Source organism: Falco punctatus, assembly GCF_963210335.1.
Source record: "Falco punctatus genome assembly, chromosome: 1".
In the NCBI taxonomy this organism is placed as follows: domain Eukaryota; kingdom Metazoa; phylum Chordata; class Aves; order Falconiformes; family Falconidae; genus Falco; species Falco punctatus.
Window position 1 is genome coordinate 61356947 of NC_137580.1, and position 15212 is coordinate 61372158.

At 39.1% G+C, this 15212-nt stretch overlaps 1 protein-coding gene across 3 annotated transcripts in view; it reads right to left on the reverse strand.

The window, feature by feature from the left end:
• The window catches only part of MTMR7 (myotubularin related protein 7), a gene marked incomplete at its 3' end in the record, with an annotated part of 72903 nt that overhangs the window by 28157 nt on the left and 29534 nt on the right, over positions 1 to 15212 (reverse strand). For all 3 annotated transcript variants that reach the window (XM_080389646.1, XM_080389645.1, XM_080389647.1), the window contains exons 2-3: positions 1684 to 1806; positions 473 to 635 (exon numbers count right to left, since the gene is read on the reverse strand). In XM_080389646.1, coding sequence (XP_080245772.1) covers positions 473 to 635; positions 1684 to 1806 — 286 coding nt within the window. The remainder of the gene's footprint in view (positions 1 to 472; positions 636 to 1683; positions 1807 to 15212) is intronic.

Sequence of the window (15212 nt, forward strand, 5' to 3'; positions counted from 1 at the left end):
CAACTACTTGCTGCAAAACCTTTCACTGATTTCAAGAAATTTATGGACAGCACAGAAAGGAAAAATTCAAATCATGACACGACTGCTAGACATATCATAAGTCTTTTTGTCACAGCAGGAATGTGAAAGTTCCCTGCATTTAGAGGCTTGTTCACACTTACACAAGGCATCCAGTAAACAGTTACACATAAAGTATCATTAGAATGTATTTTATGGCCCATGATACCCTAGGGTATTATTTTAAATAAGAGTTCATGTCATATCATGGAATGAACTACTTGTTATAATGTGCTTTCTTGATGGCTCCATAAATGATTATTCTAATATGTTCTGCTCAGAGACCTTTTGTCTCGTAACACATCTCTAATGAAGCCTTTTCTGCAAAGGACAAAGATGCACAGCTACATTTCTTCCATTACGTTTTCCCTCTTCAGGATGAGGACTGACTTTTGTGTCAGTTTCCTTCCCATACCTGGTCGTGCCAGACGTATCAGAGATATGTAAATGTCATGGCAGTCTCGTTCCTGAGGGATGACCAGCTGGATAACCTGGAAGTTCTTGCAGCGGATCAGTAATGGGCAACCAGTGGCAGTGGTGGCCTGCTTCTCAATAGAGGAAATTTGGCTGTGAAGAACCTGCAAGGGAATTGAAAACATTTATGCCAAGTGATTCAAAACTTTAGGAAGAAAAAGAATTACTTATAATGGCATGCCAAGGCAGGCACAGTAGCTTCCGCTACTGTTTGGGAAAATCCCCACACTCCTCCTCTTGAAGTTTTTACTCCTATCTCCAGTTTCAGGCTCAAGCAGTGCCTGGTACATCACCTACAGACAAAGAAGCGCTTCTGGAGTGCTTCAGCCGCTCAAATATTAGTCTGGTCATGCTATCCAAAGCTTTTTGTTTGTTTGCTTTAGTGTAAGCTAGCGGCTGTCAGGAAAAGAGTTCTTTTCAGCTGTCTGCACAGTGGAAAGATGAACCAACATCAGTTAGATAAGGCTAAAATGTTGGGCTTCCTCACTGGCAGAATGGTAGCCCTGATATAATTCTAAATACTGCATCAGATGAGATGAAACCTTACAATAAAAATTGGGAGGGAATAGTGGGACCAAAAGAGAACGGAGTTAATAATTAGTACAAAAATGGATGAAGGATTCATAATTAAGCTACATAAAAGACTCTCAAAGGGTAAGCCACCGGTGCTTTATCTGTACCTGTCTACATACATGCACCATATGTTATCAATCCATCAAAATACAGAACTCAAAATACTACATTATAAAAAAATCAAAAAATTAAACCAACAAAATCACTGATCCAGCACAAAAGATCAGGGAGAGAGGCAAGAGCTCAGTGAGCGAAGGTAGTAATTCACATTCAAATCATTTATTCTCAGTTCTTCCTGGATGATAGGAGCAATACTGTAGTTTACAGAAGCTCTTCCTCGATCACTCACATCTGGTATTCTTATGGTGAAGGTCCTTCTACTCCTCTTACTGTGTTGTGATATCCAGAATCCATTGACAATTTTCAAAAATTACCAGGCTGGAATTTCACACACTCTGAAGTTCCAAAAGCATCCATACAAACTAATTTACAATGTTTAAACTGTTTTGCAAGTTATTTTCAAATTACCATCAATGAAGTGCCACACACTTACAGCTAACTGGGAAAAAAAAATCATACCCAGGTTTCTTTACGAGTTTCAGAGCCATTCTCCACAAAGATTACATGGGTAGCTGTTAAATACAAGGTTCCCAGTGCAGCTTTTCTTGAAGATAAACGATCAAGTAACCGAACATTTTCCACCTATACAAAGAAATGATACAGAAATAATCAGGCTATGACATAGCTTGCCATAGTGAGTTCTCAACATCCACATTTTGTTCATTACAAAGTTAAGCTCTTTCCGGTACCGTATGAAATGACTTATCAGAAAAGTATAACTATATGAGAAAATGCAATTATATTATGTGATCTATTTCCAGATCTACCTTACTGTTCATTTTCCCCCCTCTTGCGGTACCTCTGTATCCAAAAATCCGTTAGCAAAGACTTCCAAAGATAATTTCTCACTTGACCTCTTTCCTCCTATCTCACCTTACCAAAACCCTGTGATAGCAAGGCAGGGCCCAGCCTTCAGCTAAACTCTAGCTCCACGTCATCCATTCAAGCCATTCCAGAATTATCAGTGATACATAGGAAGCTAAATTAAAATAATGATAATAGTGATAATGATGATGATGATAATAACAACAACAACAACAATAATAATAAGAAGAAGAATAATAACAACAACAATAATAATGTGATAGTGGTAGAGTGTCTTTCTTCAGCAGGCGTGGGAGGGAACACAGCCAGGACAGGTGACCCAAAGTGACCAAAGGGATATTCCACACCATATAACATCTGCTCAGACATAAAGGCTAAGAGAAAGGAAGAGGAAGGGGGGGCATTTGTTATTTACAACGTTTGTCTTCTGGAGCAACCGCTACATGTACCGAAGCCCTGCTTCCCAGGAGGTGGCTGAACATCACCTGCTGATGGGAAGTAGAGAATAACATCTTTTCCTTTGCTTCCATGCATGCAGCTTTTGCTATTGCTTCATTAAACTGCCTTTATCTTGACCCACAAGTTGGGGTTTTTCCGTCTTATTTCCTCCCTCCCTGTTCTGCCAAGGAGGGGAGTGATAGAGTGGCTTGGTGGGCACCTGGTGTCCAGCCAAGGTCAACCCACCACAAACATGGTGGCTCATCTTCTCCACACCCTCTCTTCAACTCTTCACTCAAGACTTACGATTTCTTTTATACACCCAATTATTTTCAGAACTTGGGGCTCATAACTGTTGAAGGGATATGCCCCCATTACAATCAAAAGGGACTAGCCTTGTGTTTGAAATATGGAAGCTGACTTAGGGGGAAGGCATGGGAAGAGCAAAGTTAAAGACCTTACCACTCTTGCATTGAAATCAGTGTAATTTCACACCAATTTCCTGAAAATTAGAATTGGGTGCAACAAATACAAAGAAAAAAAAAAAGGATCAACAAAATCAATTTGCTTTTAATAGTGTAGAGATTCCAGATTAGAATGACAGAAACTTCCCAAAATACCCTCAGAGACGAGATGCAGCCATATATTCTCAAAATTTTGCAGAAATAATTCCACTGAAATAACACCAGAAACAGAATGATGCCAGCACCTAGGAATTACATGTTTACAATGTGTATTCCAAACACATATTGCACTAGTTTAAAAATAGGAATAAAGAAATCTTTAAAACCAAAATAAGCCAGTTTGGTAGCAAAACGCTTAAAATCAAACAATTAGTAAAACCAAGTCTTCTCCCTCAAGGCCAGTTATAGTCTGTCTGCTTTAAACAAAAATAAAACAGCTAGAAAGCAAGGAAAAGTCTTTTCCCAGGACCATCTACTTCAGAGGTCACGTTGTGGGGGGAGGAGGGATGGAAGAAACACAGCATTAACCCAGCCAGCATCCAGTAGTAAGCAAAAGAGGGGATTTAAAAGAGCAGGAAGGATACAAAAGTAAGATCAAATTGAGGTTTGTCTGGACAAAAAAAAAAGGTGCCCAGGTGGCAATGCAGCCAGCAAGGACTCTGCTGCACAGGCACGGACCGCGCGCCAGGGAGCTCAGGCCACCAGACACCAGCAAAGCAGAACCTACGCAGAGGGGCAGGGGCTGAGGGATGAATTTCCAGGCCTCCCAGTCACATCATTTCCCCACTCATCCCTCAGAGACCCACGGCTGAATAATGCTAATGAACAAAGCTCTTGTTTGGGTTGTGGGGTTTGGTGGGGGTTTTTTGGTACAAAGCTATAAATGAAACAACGGTTGGATCCGAATAAACAGGAATAATTGCAATGAGAACCGCACGGTAAATCCTATTTCATTAAAGGAAATACAACGGCTGCACAGAGTGAGATCAGAGATTCACCTGGCCCTGCCGGTCATCTCCCAGAGCAGGCAACTGCAGTTGCTGAGGGAAAAGAGTAACAGGCACGAGTGTGCTGGTGCTCCCTCGGGATGTTATCCGTGTGTTCTAAAAAGCAGCAGCTCTAGGGGCTTCCTAAGCTGAGGTCATAGTTTTTCATATCCCTATCTGCATTTTAATTCCATGAGTTTTGTTACACAACATTTTGAATCCTTGTAACCTACTGGCACCCACCACACCCTGTGAGTGAACTTCACGTTGCTGCTATGCATTGCACACAAAAATCCCTCCCTCTTGCTTGTTTTGAACCTGCCACCTATGGCAGGTGCACCATGCATTTGGCGAACAATTTAGTAAACAGAGAATGTTGCTTCTCATTTGCTTTCTATGTGCTGCACATGCTGTTGCAGATCCTTCCATCCTCACATTCCCAGACTAAAGAGTCACAACTTTATGTAGTTGTGACTTTTATGGAAGCTATTCCAGACAAGCTCTTCCACGCTTCTGATTATCCTGTGAGAGGTCTGTTCCTTGAGAAGAGAGGCCAAAAGCGCAAACAGAATTCAAGATTTGGGTGTACAATAGCTTTGTATAACAGAATGGTAATGTTTGCCGGTTTGTTCTCTATTCGGTTTTTAAGTTTTCAAACCTTGCTTGCTTTTCCGTCCCCTGCCGAGCACAGTGGGGGTTTTATAATTATTTAATTATTTGTTTTTAGAACTAGCAATTGTAACTCCAAGTCACGTCTGCATACATAAATTAAGACCCACCCTCTATGTATATTATCTTATATTTATTAATGATTAATTTTGTCCACCAGTATCATGAGATGTTGCTGCAAGCCCCCGCAGCAATCTTTCATTTCTGCTACCCTGAAAGACGTTGGTACGGTCAGTGAACTTTACCACCTCTGGCATCTCCTCCCCTCCCTGTATCTTTCACAACATTTGAAGTTGAACATAGGGGCTCTTACAGATCTGTTGGATCTCTAGTGACGAGTTCCCTCCATGGCAAAAATGGACAATACTTTCTTACTATTTGTTTCTTATTTTTTAATTAGTTATTAATGAGAGGCCTATACGTCTTATCCTATGATACTTAAGCTTCTTCAAGAGCCTTTGATGAAGGACATGCTCAAATGAGTTTTGGAAGACCAATTAGCTTCTATCAAATGAATCACCCTTGTCCATACATTCAGTTACTTTTCCAAAGAAACTGTAGAGATTCTGGGTTCCTCTATTGAACCTATGCCAGTTCTCCCCCTTTTTATCATACTTATCCATAAATCTAATGACTTAGAAGGGGGCCTATAGAGTATTGCAGCTCCTACCAATTTATCAGATTAGGTGTCATGTTTATCACCTCCATTCTTTTCAGATCAGGAAACTTTTAAGCATTACACCAACATTACTGGCTTGACAGTTTTGTACTTTAGTTCTTTTAACTTGCATGGATACCATCTGGTCCTGGTAATTTTTTACTGCTTATTGCTGCCAGTTTCTTCTGGTACCTTTTCTTACAACACTTTTATTGTTGACAAATCTTCTGATACATTCTTGACAGAGAAATATGCCAGAATGGGCATATCTCTAAATACCTTACATACTTGGATCGTTTATTAATCCTGCAGATTTTGTCAGGATTTTACCTACTTAAAGCCAGCTTGAAAATGGTTTTACTAGTAGTTTTTGCCAAGTTGTTCTTCAAAATCTCTTTTGGCCTGCCTTATTGTGTTTATATATTTAACTTGTTTATGCTTTATTTTCCTCATTTAGGCACAACTTCAACTTGAAGAAAGTCCTTTTAGTTCTAATAAAAGAAGTCTTTTTAATAAAAGACATCCTCTTACTCCTTTACCCTTCTGTTTAGCTATGCAAACCTTTTTTGGGGTCTTTTAAAGCCTTTTTTCTGGAAGTTAATTTGCAGTAAGCTCCCATATTTAAACAATCTTGATGACTCCTATAAACATTCTGAATTTTGGCTCTTTTTCTTTTTAAACAGTTTTCACGTTTTTATGCAGTTTGCTCTTTGAAGATAAACATTGCCATGGGAGAGTTTTTCCCCTTTTCTTGCTGTTTCAAGAATACTGCATCATTAGTTACTGTCACACAGAGGTTCTAGCTGTGTTTTGAATGAAGTCTTTCTGTCATTGTCTAAAACCAGGTCCTAGATTTCTAATTACTTAAAATTGCCTTTTTTTTTTCAAGATTAAAAAAATAGCCTCCATATAAGCAATTATTTAAAGAACCTTAAGTTTTACTCAGAATCACACACACACACACACAGAGCGCATTTACCCAATATCAATTTATTAAATGATGTCTCGCACTGTTACTGCATCTCCTGTCTTCATGCCCCATTTGATCTTGTTTAGGTTGTCACAGGCAATGCAACTATTTAGGAAGGACAGTCAGTACTACAGTCCTAATACTGTACTGCAGTCCTGTGGTGCTATGGTTCCACTTTTCCTATTTCATCTTGTAATTTCAATCTGTAGGGACTCTTTGCTTTTGTGATGTAGTTACTCTATGAGATTTGACTCTGTTTACTTCAAGACAAAAAAAATCTGCTCTTTGACAGGCATGACTTTACCTGTCTTTCTCATGTAATTTGTCACTGATCTGCCTGTCATTGTTTATTTTTCTTCCACTGTTTCTAACATGCCTATTACATCAACATTCTCATTTATAATCAATAACTTCAGTTTCAACATTTTTTTTTCAGACTTCTAATACCTGTACTGAAACACACAAGTATTTGGTCCAATTGTCAATGTTTCTTTGCTCTGATTAAGTGGAACACTAGGCAACTTCTATTTATTTGAGAATATAGCATATTTTAAGCTGACAAATTTTTGTGTGGCACAGCACAACATCCAAAATATCATACATTTTCTGTATTCTAACAAAAGCGTCTCAGTTTTTCAGTACTTCAGTGTGGATAAGCACAACTCAGAACCAGCTCTCCTAGCAGGCTCAACAAGGAAAAAGTACTGTTTGTGAGATGATGCAGCAGACTGAATATTTAGCTAGCCCTTGTTTCTGCTGGCCTCAAAGAGTACAGTAAGAGTGAGTTCTAATTAGTGAGAATCTCTTAGCATGATTCATTGATTAACCTTGCCTGGTTCTCACATTATATATGTCAATCTGTGAATGTAGTATGAGAAAAATATAGCATTTACTAATAACTTGCCCCATGAACCACCTTATCATATCTACCATCATTTCCAAAGGGAAAGGGAATTGCTTAAATCTAAATTCTACCTGAATTCGAATCCACAGCTCTGATTTATAGTGAGGAAGTAGCACGAAGTGCCTTCAGTAGCAGTAAGGGTCTCTAAGCTCTCACAAGCTTGTTCTAAAAACTCTCTGCATGTATTTACACGGTTTTAATCTGAGCCCCATCTATGTTTCTTCTGCCTAGTCTCCAGTTACTCAAACTTTCTGAAAAAGCAGTGTATTACACCCATGGACAGGAGGAGAGGGGGAAAAAAAGTAAAACAGAGCTAGCCACAATCTAAGATTTCATTCAGCTGATCAAAGGATTCAGAGAAGGAGCCTTGTTCCTCTTCTCCACCCTCCCAGTCAGGAAAAAAAAACCAAGGCAAACACTGTCTTTAAATGGTCTAGAGGGAATGGCAGCATGTTCATTTCCACAAGAGAGGAACAGACATTGTAACAGTGGTTTGGAAGAAGTTGAGGTTTTCTACCTAAAAAGTAGAAGCATGCTGAGATATCAGCATTAAAAGCAAAATAAATAAATAAATAAATAAATTGAATATCAGAGACGCCATAGTAATTTGTCTCCTACTTTTTCTCCAAAAAATGCTCAATTTTTTCACCAGAACTACTGTAGACTTTACTGGAGAACCTAAGAAATAATGTATGTACTGACACACGTCAGGAAAAAGCATGCTGCATATGTGCTTTGCCTAAAATGAACAGCTAGTGGGAGAGACCGGATCAGAAAATATCAGGTAAAGAATAAAAAAAAGAACAAAAACAGCCTGTAAAGCTGAGAGCTGGCAGAGCTCAAGGAGCGAAAAAAGAAAGCATTACCCAAGCTGGTCTGGAGAGTGGCATCTAAGTATAAACGTCAATAATTTATTTGAAGTTGTTGCCCCCATCATTTATTTTTGCCTGATGACTGTGGTTGTCTAGGCTTAAAGAAAAGACTGCCAAGAGATTTACTTCAATGATTACAGCCCCTTACATGGGGATAAATAAAGTTGGACAGAAACTCTATTTTCAATGCAACACAGATGACAGAAAAAAGGAAGCAAAAATAGAAGTTAAAGGGAATGCAGATTAAGAACAGATGGAAGGCACTTCTTACTCAGAGAATGAACATGACAAATGACTTATGAACAAGGTTGCCAGGAGGTCATTCAAGAAAAAAATGGCATATTAGGGAAAAGCACGGGTCAAAGCTTTATTCCGGCACAACTCCTACCAGTTTCAACAGGACTCCCACCTAAGGAAGAATGGCAAAGATATGACCCTGAAAGCGTTCGGAAGAGTTGTCGTGCTAAAATATTATTCCTAAAAATATCCATGTACCCTAATTTGTTTTCATTTTTAGTATAGATTACTTCTCAAATAAGCTCTGACTGCATGGCCTATTTTTAAATGCTTCTTGAATATGCTACCTTCGCTCTCATTTTTTAAGATGTTTCACTATCTCCACACACACGGCAACATCATAAAAAAATGCAGAAGTGACTTCTGCTTTTCATGCTGTCCATAACTCCACATGGGAAAGCTCTTTCAGATAAATGCAGGATCAGTTCTGACTATGGACTCAGACTCGAGTAGGGAAAGGAGAGAGAATCGGTCAGACTGGGAAGAACCCTGCCTTCAAGCCAAACCTCAGTCCCACACCTCTCCACATCACTCTGCGTGTACAACAGGGAGGTGCTGTCCGACACAAAACGGTCTCTACTGTAGGATTTTCAAGTAACATGAAATTCTGAATTCAGAAAAAACATCTCAAAGAGTTTTATTTACACTACATAGGTTTTCAGGCTCTGTGTTTGCTTCCCATGTATTAGGTGACCTGACGTAGAAGACGCTTGAACGTTCTGCCATGGTAATCACCAAGCTGCCCGTCACAATCATCGCTGTGCATCCGGAAGGAGAACACCAGCAGAAAAACCTATCGGGCAGCCAAGAACAAAGCAGCTTTCCTCTCATGTATCATCAAGTGCTCCCCATGCCTTTAGGAGGAACAGTTACCAATTCCTCTAATTCCTTATCACAAAAAAAGGAAGAAAGTCCAGAAAACACTCCTGGGCCGGAGAAAGCCGCTAATTAAAGGCAAAAGCAGGGAATGTCCTATCTCAGGTCACAGTCTCAGGAGCTTCTCTGTTGGTCAGCAGTTAAAATTCATTGTTCTACAACAAAGGCCCACTGCAGCAAGTTCCAGATAAAAGCTGATCAAATACCTTAACACTTGACTGCACAGCGGAGTTTCAATCATTCTCCATATGTAAAGACCGCTTTCATGATGGTCTGTGCTGCTGAAAAGGCTGACCCAAAGCCAAGGAGCGGGACTAGGCTCCTGGCACATGCTTTGCCCTAGAAAGTCTTCTCCTTGTCCATCCAGGACTTGGTTTTCCCTTGGGCTCCTTGACCACCTGGGGATTTCAACCACCTTCCCTACTCACCTTGCGATGTTAGACACGTGAGTAAAAGCAAGAAGAAACTGAACCCTGGGAATTAGTGACAGGATTCTGACCAGCTTCAGCACTGCAGGCATGCAAAAGCTAAAGGAAGAGCTTGTGCAAGCCAAAAGCCTGAGCCTAATGAGAAAAAAGGAGCACAGCTGGTATGGTTTGAAGCCAAGTGGAATATTTGAGCTTTCTTCACCCTGGTTGACCCCAGCTATCCATGTGTTTAGCATAATTCCTGAGGGTGAAAAACTACAACATGCAAAAGAACAAATACTAGGACAATTTTTTTCACACAAAGATAGTATAGTGTCGTACCCATTACGCAAAATATACAATATGTGATCTTTTTGCATAATCTTGGAATAAGAATAAAGCAAAACTGAATTGCCAGTTGATGCTTCCATTTAATGTGGTTTCTATTCTGTTTCATAAGAATCATGAAAACTGTAGTAGATCCATGTAACTTTTTTGTATTTTCTTCTCTAAAAAGATTTCCCAAGTGCAGTAAAATAACGCAAAATCAATCTGTAACACCAAGTCAGATGGCTGCATATGTCAAAAGAATCAAACTAGGCCAAAAATACCAAAATCATTAAATTTAAGTAAAGACACCTTACGCGTGGCATTGTCAAAAGTTTCCTCAGGGCAAACCTGACAAGATGGTAGAAAACATTCAAGAAAAATCTAAGCAAGTCTAATTTACTAAAGGGCTAAAGTGAAATGGGAATACTGGAAAAGAGCTGGAAAAAAAATTGAGGAATTACTCTTAATGTTAGCAAGACAGTGAACAAATTACCTAACAATTTGGCTTGAAAAAACCCTATTGTCTGCTAAGATCTATAAAAAGCGGGAGGTCAGTACCACATTATCAGATGTAGCCAAGTAGTAGTTGTATTGTAGGTGCAGTCAACAGTAAGTTATTATAAGTGTGTATAGCATTGCAATATGGTGTCAACATCATAACACAAAGTCATCCATAAAATGTTTTCTCTTTCAATCTATATTAGATCTCATTTATCTAGAAAAGGAGAACAGCTGAGGAATTTCCAATTTTTTTCTGCGTTCCACTAGAAAACATATTTAACAGTTTTAATTTAGGGGCAAAAAAGTGCTTTGTCAAGTCAGTAAATGTTATTACATTCGCCAAAATTGTTTAGATTTAGTTCTGAAAAAATATACAGAAAATCATTGTATTGCTTACAGCAGTAAGCTGAAGTAGGGGAAAAGAATTCTGCATGCAGCCGAGGGACACTGAAAAGAAATGTATGTTTAAATTCCTCCATTTAATACAGGCTTTTCTGCACGTTCAAAATTATGCCAGATTCAGCAGACTGTTTTAGAGCAGCAGTACCAGGCCATTTCAGCTGTGCAGGCCACGGAAGATTTGTATTAAAGATGGATTTGTAGGACTCCCTTTTCTCATGGTAAAGATCTGTCTTTCTCAGTTTAGTACACCTGCACAACAGGAGATGTCAGCGTGTGTTTTTTATTACAAATAGATTATTCCTTTAGCTTACAGACATTGATAGATCAAACACCACCCACTATAGTCCATTAACAGCAGGCTTAGAGATTCCAGCCTTGACCACTCCAAAGCCAAGCTTCCCAAATCCTCCGCTCCAGCTCCAGCCTCCTACTATGCATGAACAGAAATCAAAGAGTAGCCCGCAGACATGCTGTCTTAATGATTTTCAGTACCATTTTTAAAGTGCAATAAGTTTTAGAGTTACTGGTTTAGATGTGGATACCAAGACAGCAAACTAATGTAGTGATCCATGGTTTTTAAAGCTTCTTTTATGTCTTTATCCAGCTGCCTCTTTATTGACAGTCACGTTATTGAAAATATGAAAGTCTGGGATAGAAGATCCAAAGGAGGTCTGCCAATTCCAGGATTAAGAAAATATTTATATTACGGACTTAACAGAGCAGTCTAATTCTAAAAGGAACAGACACAACACTAGAAGTCTAAAAGACAAATTACCTTTCCAATTAATACAATGAGTCAGTATACAGATCTCACAAGGGAAAAAGTGCATTCCCACTCACATGATGTTGGAAAAACAAGGTACACAGAGAAAGATAACTTGATTTAAAACAAAACAAAACCAAACCCAAATAAAAATAATTTTGAAAACCCACTACAACCAAAACAGAAGTAAAGCATATATTGAAAACAGGCGTATGCATGAAAATCAAGTTTCAAAAGTTAAAAAGCATTCAAAATAGAAGGGCCCTAATGCTAAGGGATATGTAAAATAAAGAAAACCATGCGAAAATAGGATCAAACCCATAAAAGACAAAATACTAAATCCTGAGTCAGAGGCCAGAGGAATTCTTTCATTTCCTTAAACGACCTTTAGATTATGACCATTGGCTCCATCAGTGTTCATGCTTTATGTCATGAATTTGGAAGCATCTCCCCAGATGGATCACGCTTTCCTTCACTTCCCTTTACACTGCCTGTTAGTATTCTGAATCAGATGTTTTGGTTACAAAATGAGAAGCACCACCAGTTTGATCTACTAAAACAGATCTTGTGCTTACATGGTAGTCATTCACCTCAGAAGGGTCATTATGCTCCTGGGCTCACTGTAGGTTAGATAGAACCAGCAAACATTGAATTAGCTATTGTTTAAATGGTCAGCTATCCTACAGATGCTTACTACCACACAGGCATAGCGTTTTGAGATGATAAATATATGACATGTTTTAACAGCTTCACTTGGTTCAAATGACACTTCCAATGGGATGACCAAGGATTAAGAACAGAGAGATGGATGAGGATCAAAAGCAATTTTCTGTTTTTTCAAGAGAATGTACATTAATATATCAGTATGAGAACTATGACTCACATTACAGAATTGAGACAACAGATCTGAGTAGCAAACAGATGAAAGTGGTTACTATAACACAAAATTAAGAAGGCATTAATGTTATCCAAGTTTCAGTACATTAGTTAGGTAACTAAGTTAGAAGCTTATGCACATGAAGAATAAATGGTGAATGAAGACTGTGGATCTAGTCTAATGGGGTTCTGGGAAACTCCTTTGACTATGTCCATGGTGGCTAGATAGTACTAAATAGTAAAAATCTCATCCCGTAAGTAGTGATGCCCAAAAGGAAAAAACAAACAGGCGAAAACAAACAATGCAAACTTCACCCAAATAAACAGAAAACGGAAACTGCACTCCAAGGTTTTAGTTCTAGTCTTCTGTCACAAACAAGCTACTTGAAAATACACAGTGGCATACCATCATCTAGATAATAGTTCATTATGTTGCCAATACAATAATTGCAACCCACTCTAACAAAATAGGATTTTTATGGATCGTGTCGTGGTTTTACTGCGCCACGTATTCCAGGCTCAAAGAGAAGGGGGCAAATTGTGATAATTTTCTGGTATTTTGAAATTCCGCCAAAAGGATGTAGGGGGTTGTCTACTGCTTCACTAGAGTAACACTGTTGGGCCAAACACATTTTTAATACAAAGAAATTTTGCATACAAAATAAAATTAGGGAAAGAGAAGGGCACAGAAGACATCATGACTGTGGTGTGTCCCTGCACTGCATCTGTCAAGGTTGGTTCAGCTCCTTGCCCTAAGCAACGTACATCTAACACTTGTGGGGCAAGTAGAAATAGCCACTGCCTTGGATCACCCTGGCTTAGTTTTTTCTTACCCCTCCAGAATGTCCCTGTTGGTGCAAGATGAGGTTCAACCTGGCATGTTAATTCCAAAATCTATCTATGTGGGAGGCATTTCCAGGGCAATCACAATACATGAAATATTTTATTTATTCACATTCACATATTCCAATGAAGTAACAGATAGGTGCAACTAACAGAAAATGAAGTAACTATTGATATGATTCTGTTTCAGTATGAAAAATTTTGCCTTCCAAAGTTTTTCACTTTAAATGAAGAATTTTTGACTGTTTCAAAATAGTAACACTTCACTTTGAAAACTTTGGTGCAACATTTTGCACAATTTGAAATTTCATCTCTTAACCTGTACTTTGATAGATTCCCATCTCACTGACAGCCCTCCCAGAGAGCTGGCACCCTGAAAATACTGAGCACCCTGAAGCTCAGAAGTGAGGCTTCCAACTCCAAGCTCTAGAAAGGGGAGAGGTTTGGGTTTTGTTGTTGTTGGGTTTGGGTGGTTTTTTTTTTTTTTTTTTTGGGGGGGGGGGGGGCGGGGGGGAAGGGCTTCAACTTGCTTGAGCCTTAACACATGGAGACCATATGGGGGTCCTAAGGGTGAACAAGCCTGAATTACCTAAGTTCCCAGGTTCTTAGTTTCATGGGGTGAGCCAAAGCTCCCAAGTCCACAGCCAAATGCATGTGTCCCAGATCTTTTGAGATGTGCTAGCTCAGTGCGGGCTATGAGAGCTGCAGGACATTGGCTGCGGACCCAGGAACCAAGAGGGAGCTCTGGGTAGCTATGGCTAAGTCTCCAGATTGAAGAACTGACCTAGGACTGTGGAGGTCAGAAATCTCCAAGTCTCCAATTTCACTGCTGACTTGGAGGAAGGACAGTTCTCAGACCCCCAGTAATCTCCTTTGTAGACGGCCAGGAAAACAGGCAAGTTTTCATCAGAACCCTGCTGATGCTTTCACAGAACTTCAATGACAACAATAGCCTTCTGTGAATCATTTTGGTCTGGTAAACAAGAACATGTCAATTTAAAACTATCTAATTGAAAAGTTCCTGGTAAGGAAAAATAAAACTACAAGAGCTGAAGAACGGGAGGAAGGTGGAGTCCAACAGAAACACCCCAAAAGAAGGAAAATAGTAGCTCTACAAGCTGATAAGCCTGTGAGAAAGAAATCAGGCATCCAAATCAATGAACAAGAAAAAGGAAATACTGCTCAGGGAATAAAAGAGCAGCCAAAATCTTCCAATATAACAAGACAAAGTCTAGTATTCACATTTATACAGTGGGAATGAGCCAAACTAAACCCATGATGTGGGGGAGGAGGGAATCCAAGAACCAAAGAGCAATTCTGGCTATTTGATTCACTGAAATTACACATCAATATTTTATTCTTTTGAGCAGGAGTTAGCTTTATTTCATTAATAATAAAATTACCTTGAAACCCACCCAAATCAAAGTCAGCTCTGAATCTCCTCCAGTCCTAAAGAGACATACTAAGTGCCTTAAATGATAAACAAGATGAGCAAACTGAGGCTCAGATGGGCAATCCCCAGCTGGATCATCAGGCAGTCAGGTTAGCTATGAAAATATAATCTTTGAGTGAGTTGTAAATGTTGTTTGGATCAAGTTTCTGGTCAATACTGTAATGAGGGTGTAGTTCTGATGTCCAGTCAAATACAGCTAAAGTTTAAAAGTCCACAGTTCTCTGAGGTAGCTTAGGGGGGAAAAATACCTTTGCATTTAAATTTAATTAAACAGGTGTCATGAATGGACAATAACTGTGATTTGCAAGACCTTTTGACCATTTTCTGACTAAATATTTTGAGAATAATGGCTGTTAAGAGATTTTGTTTAAATCTAAATTCACTTTAATCAATATGTCTCTTGATGACTCTAATTCAAAGCATGTATTTTAGGGGCAAATTCCAAACTCAGATT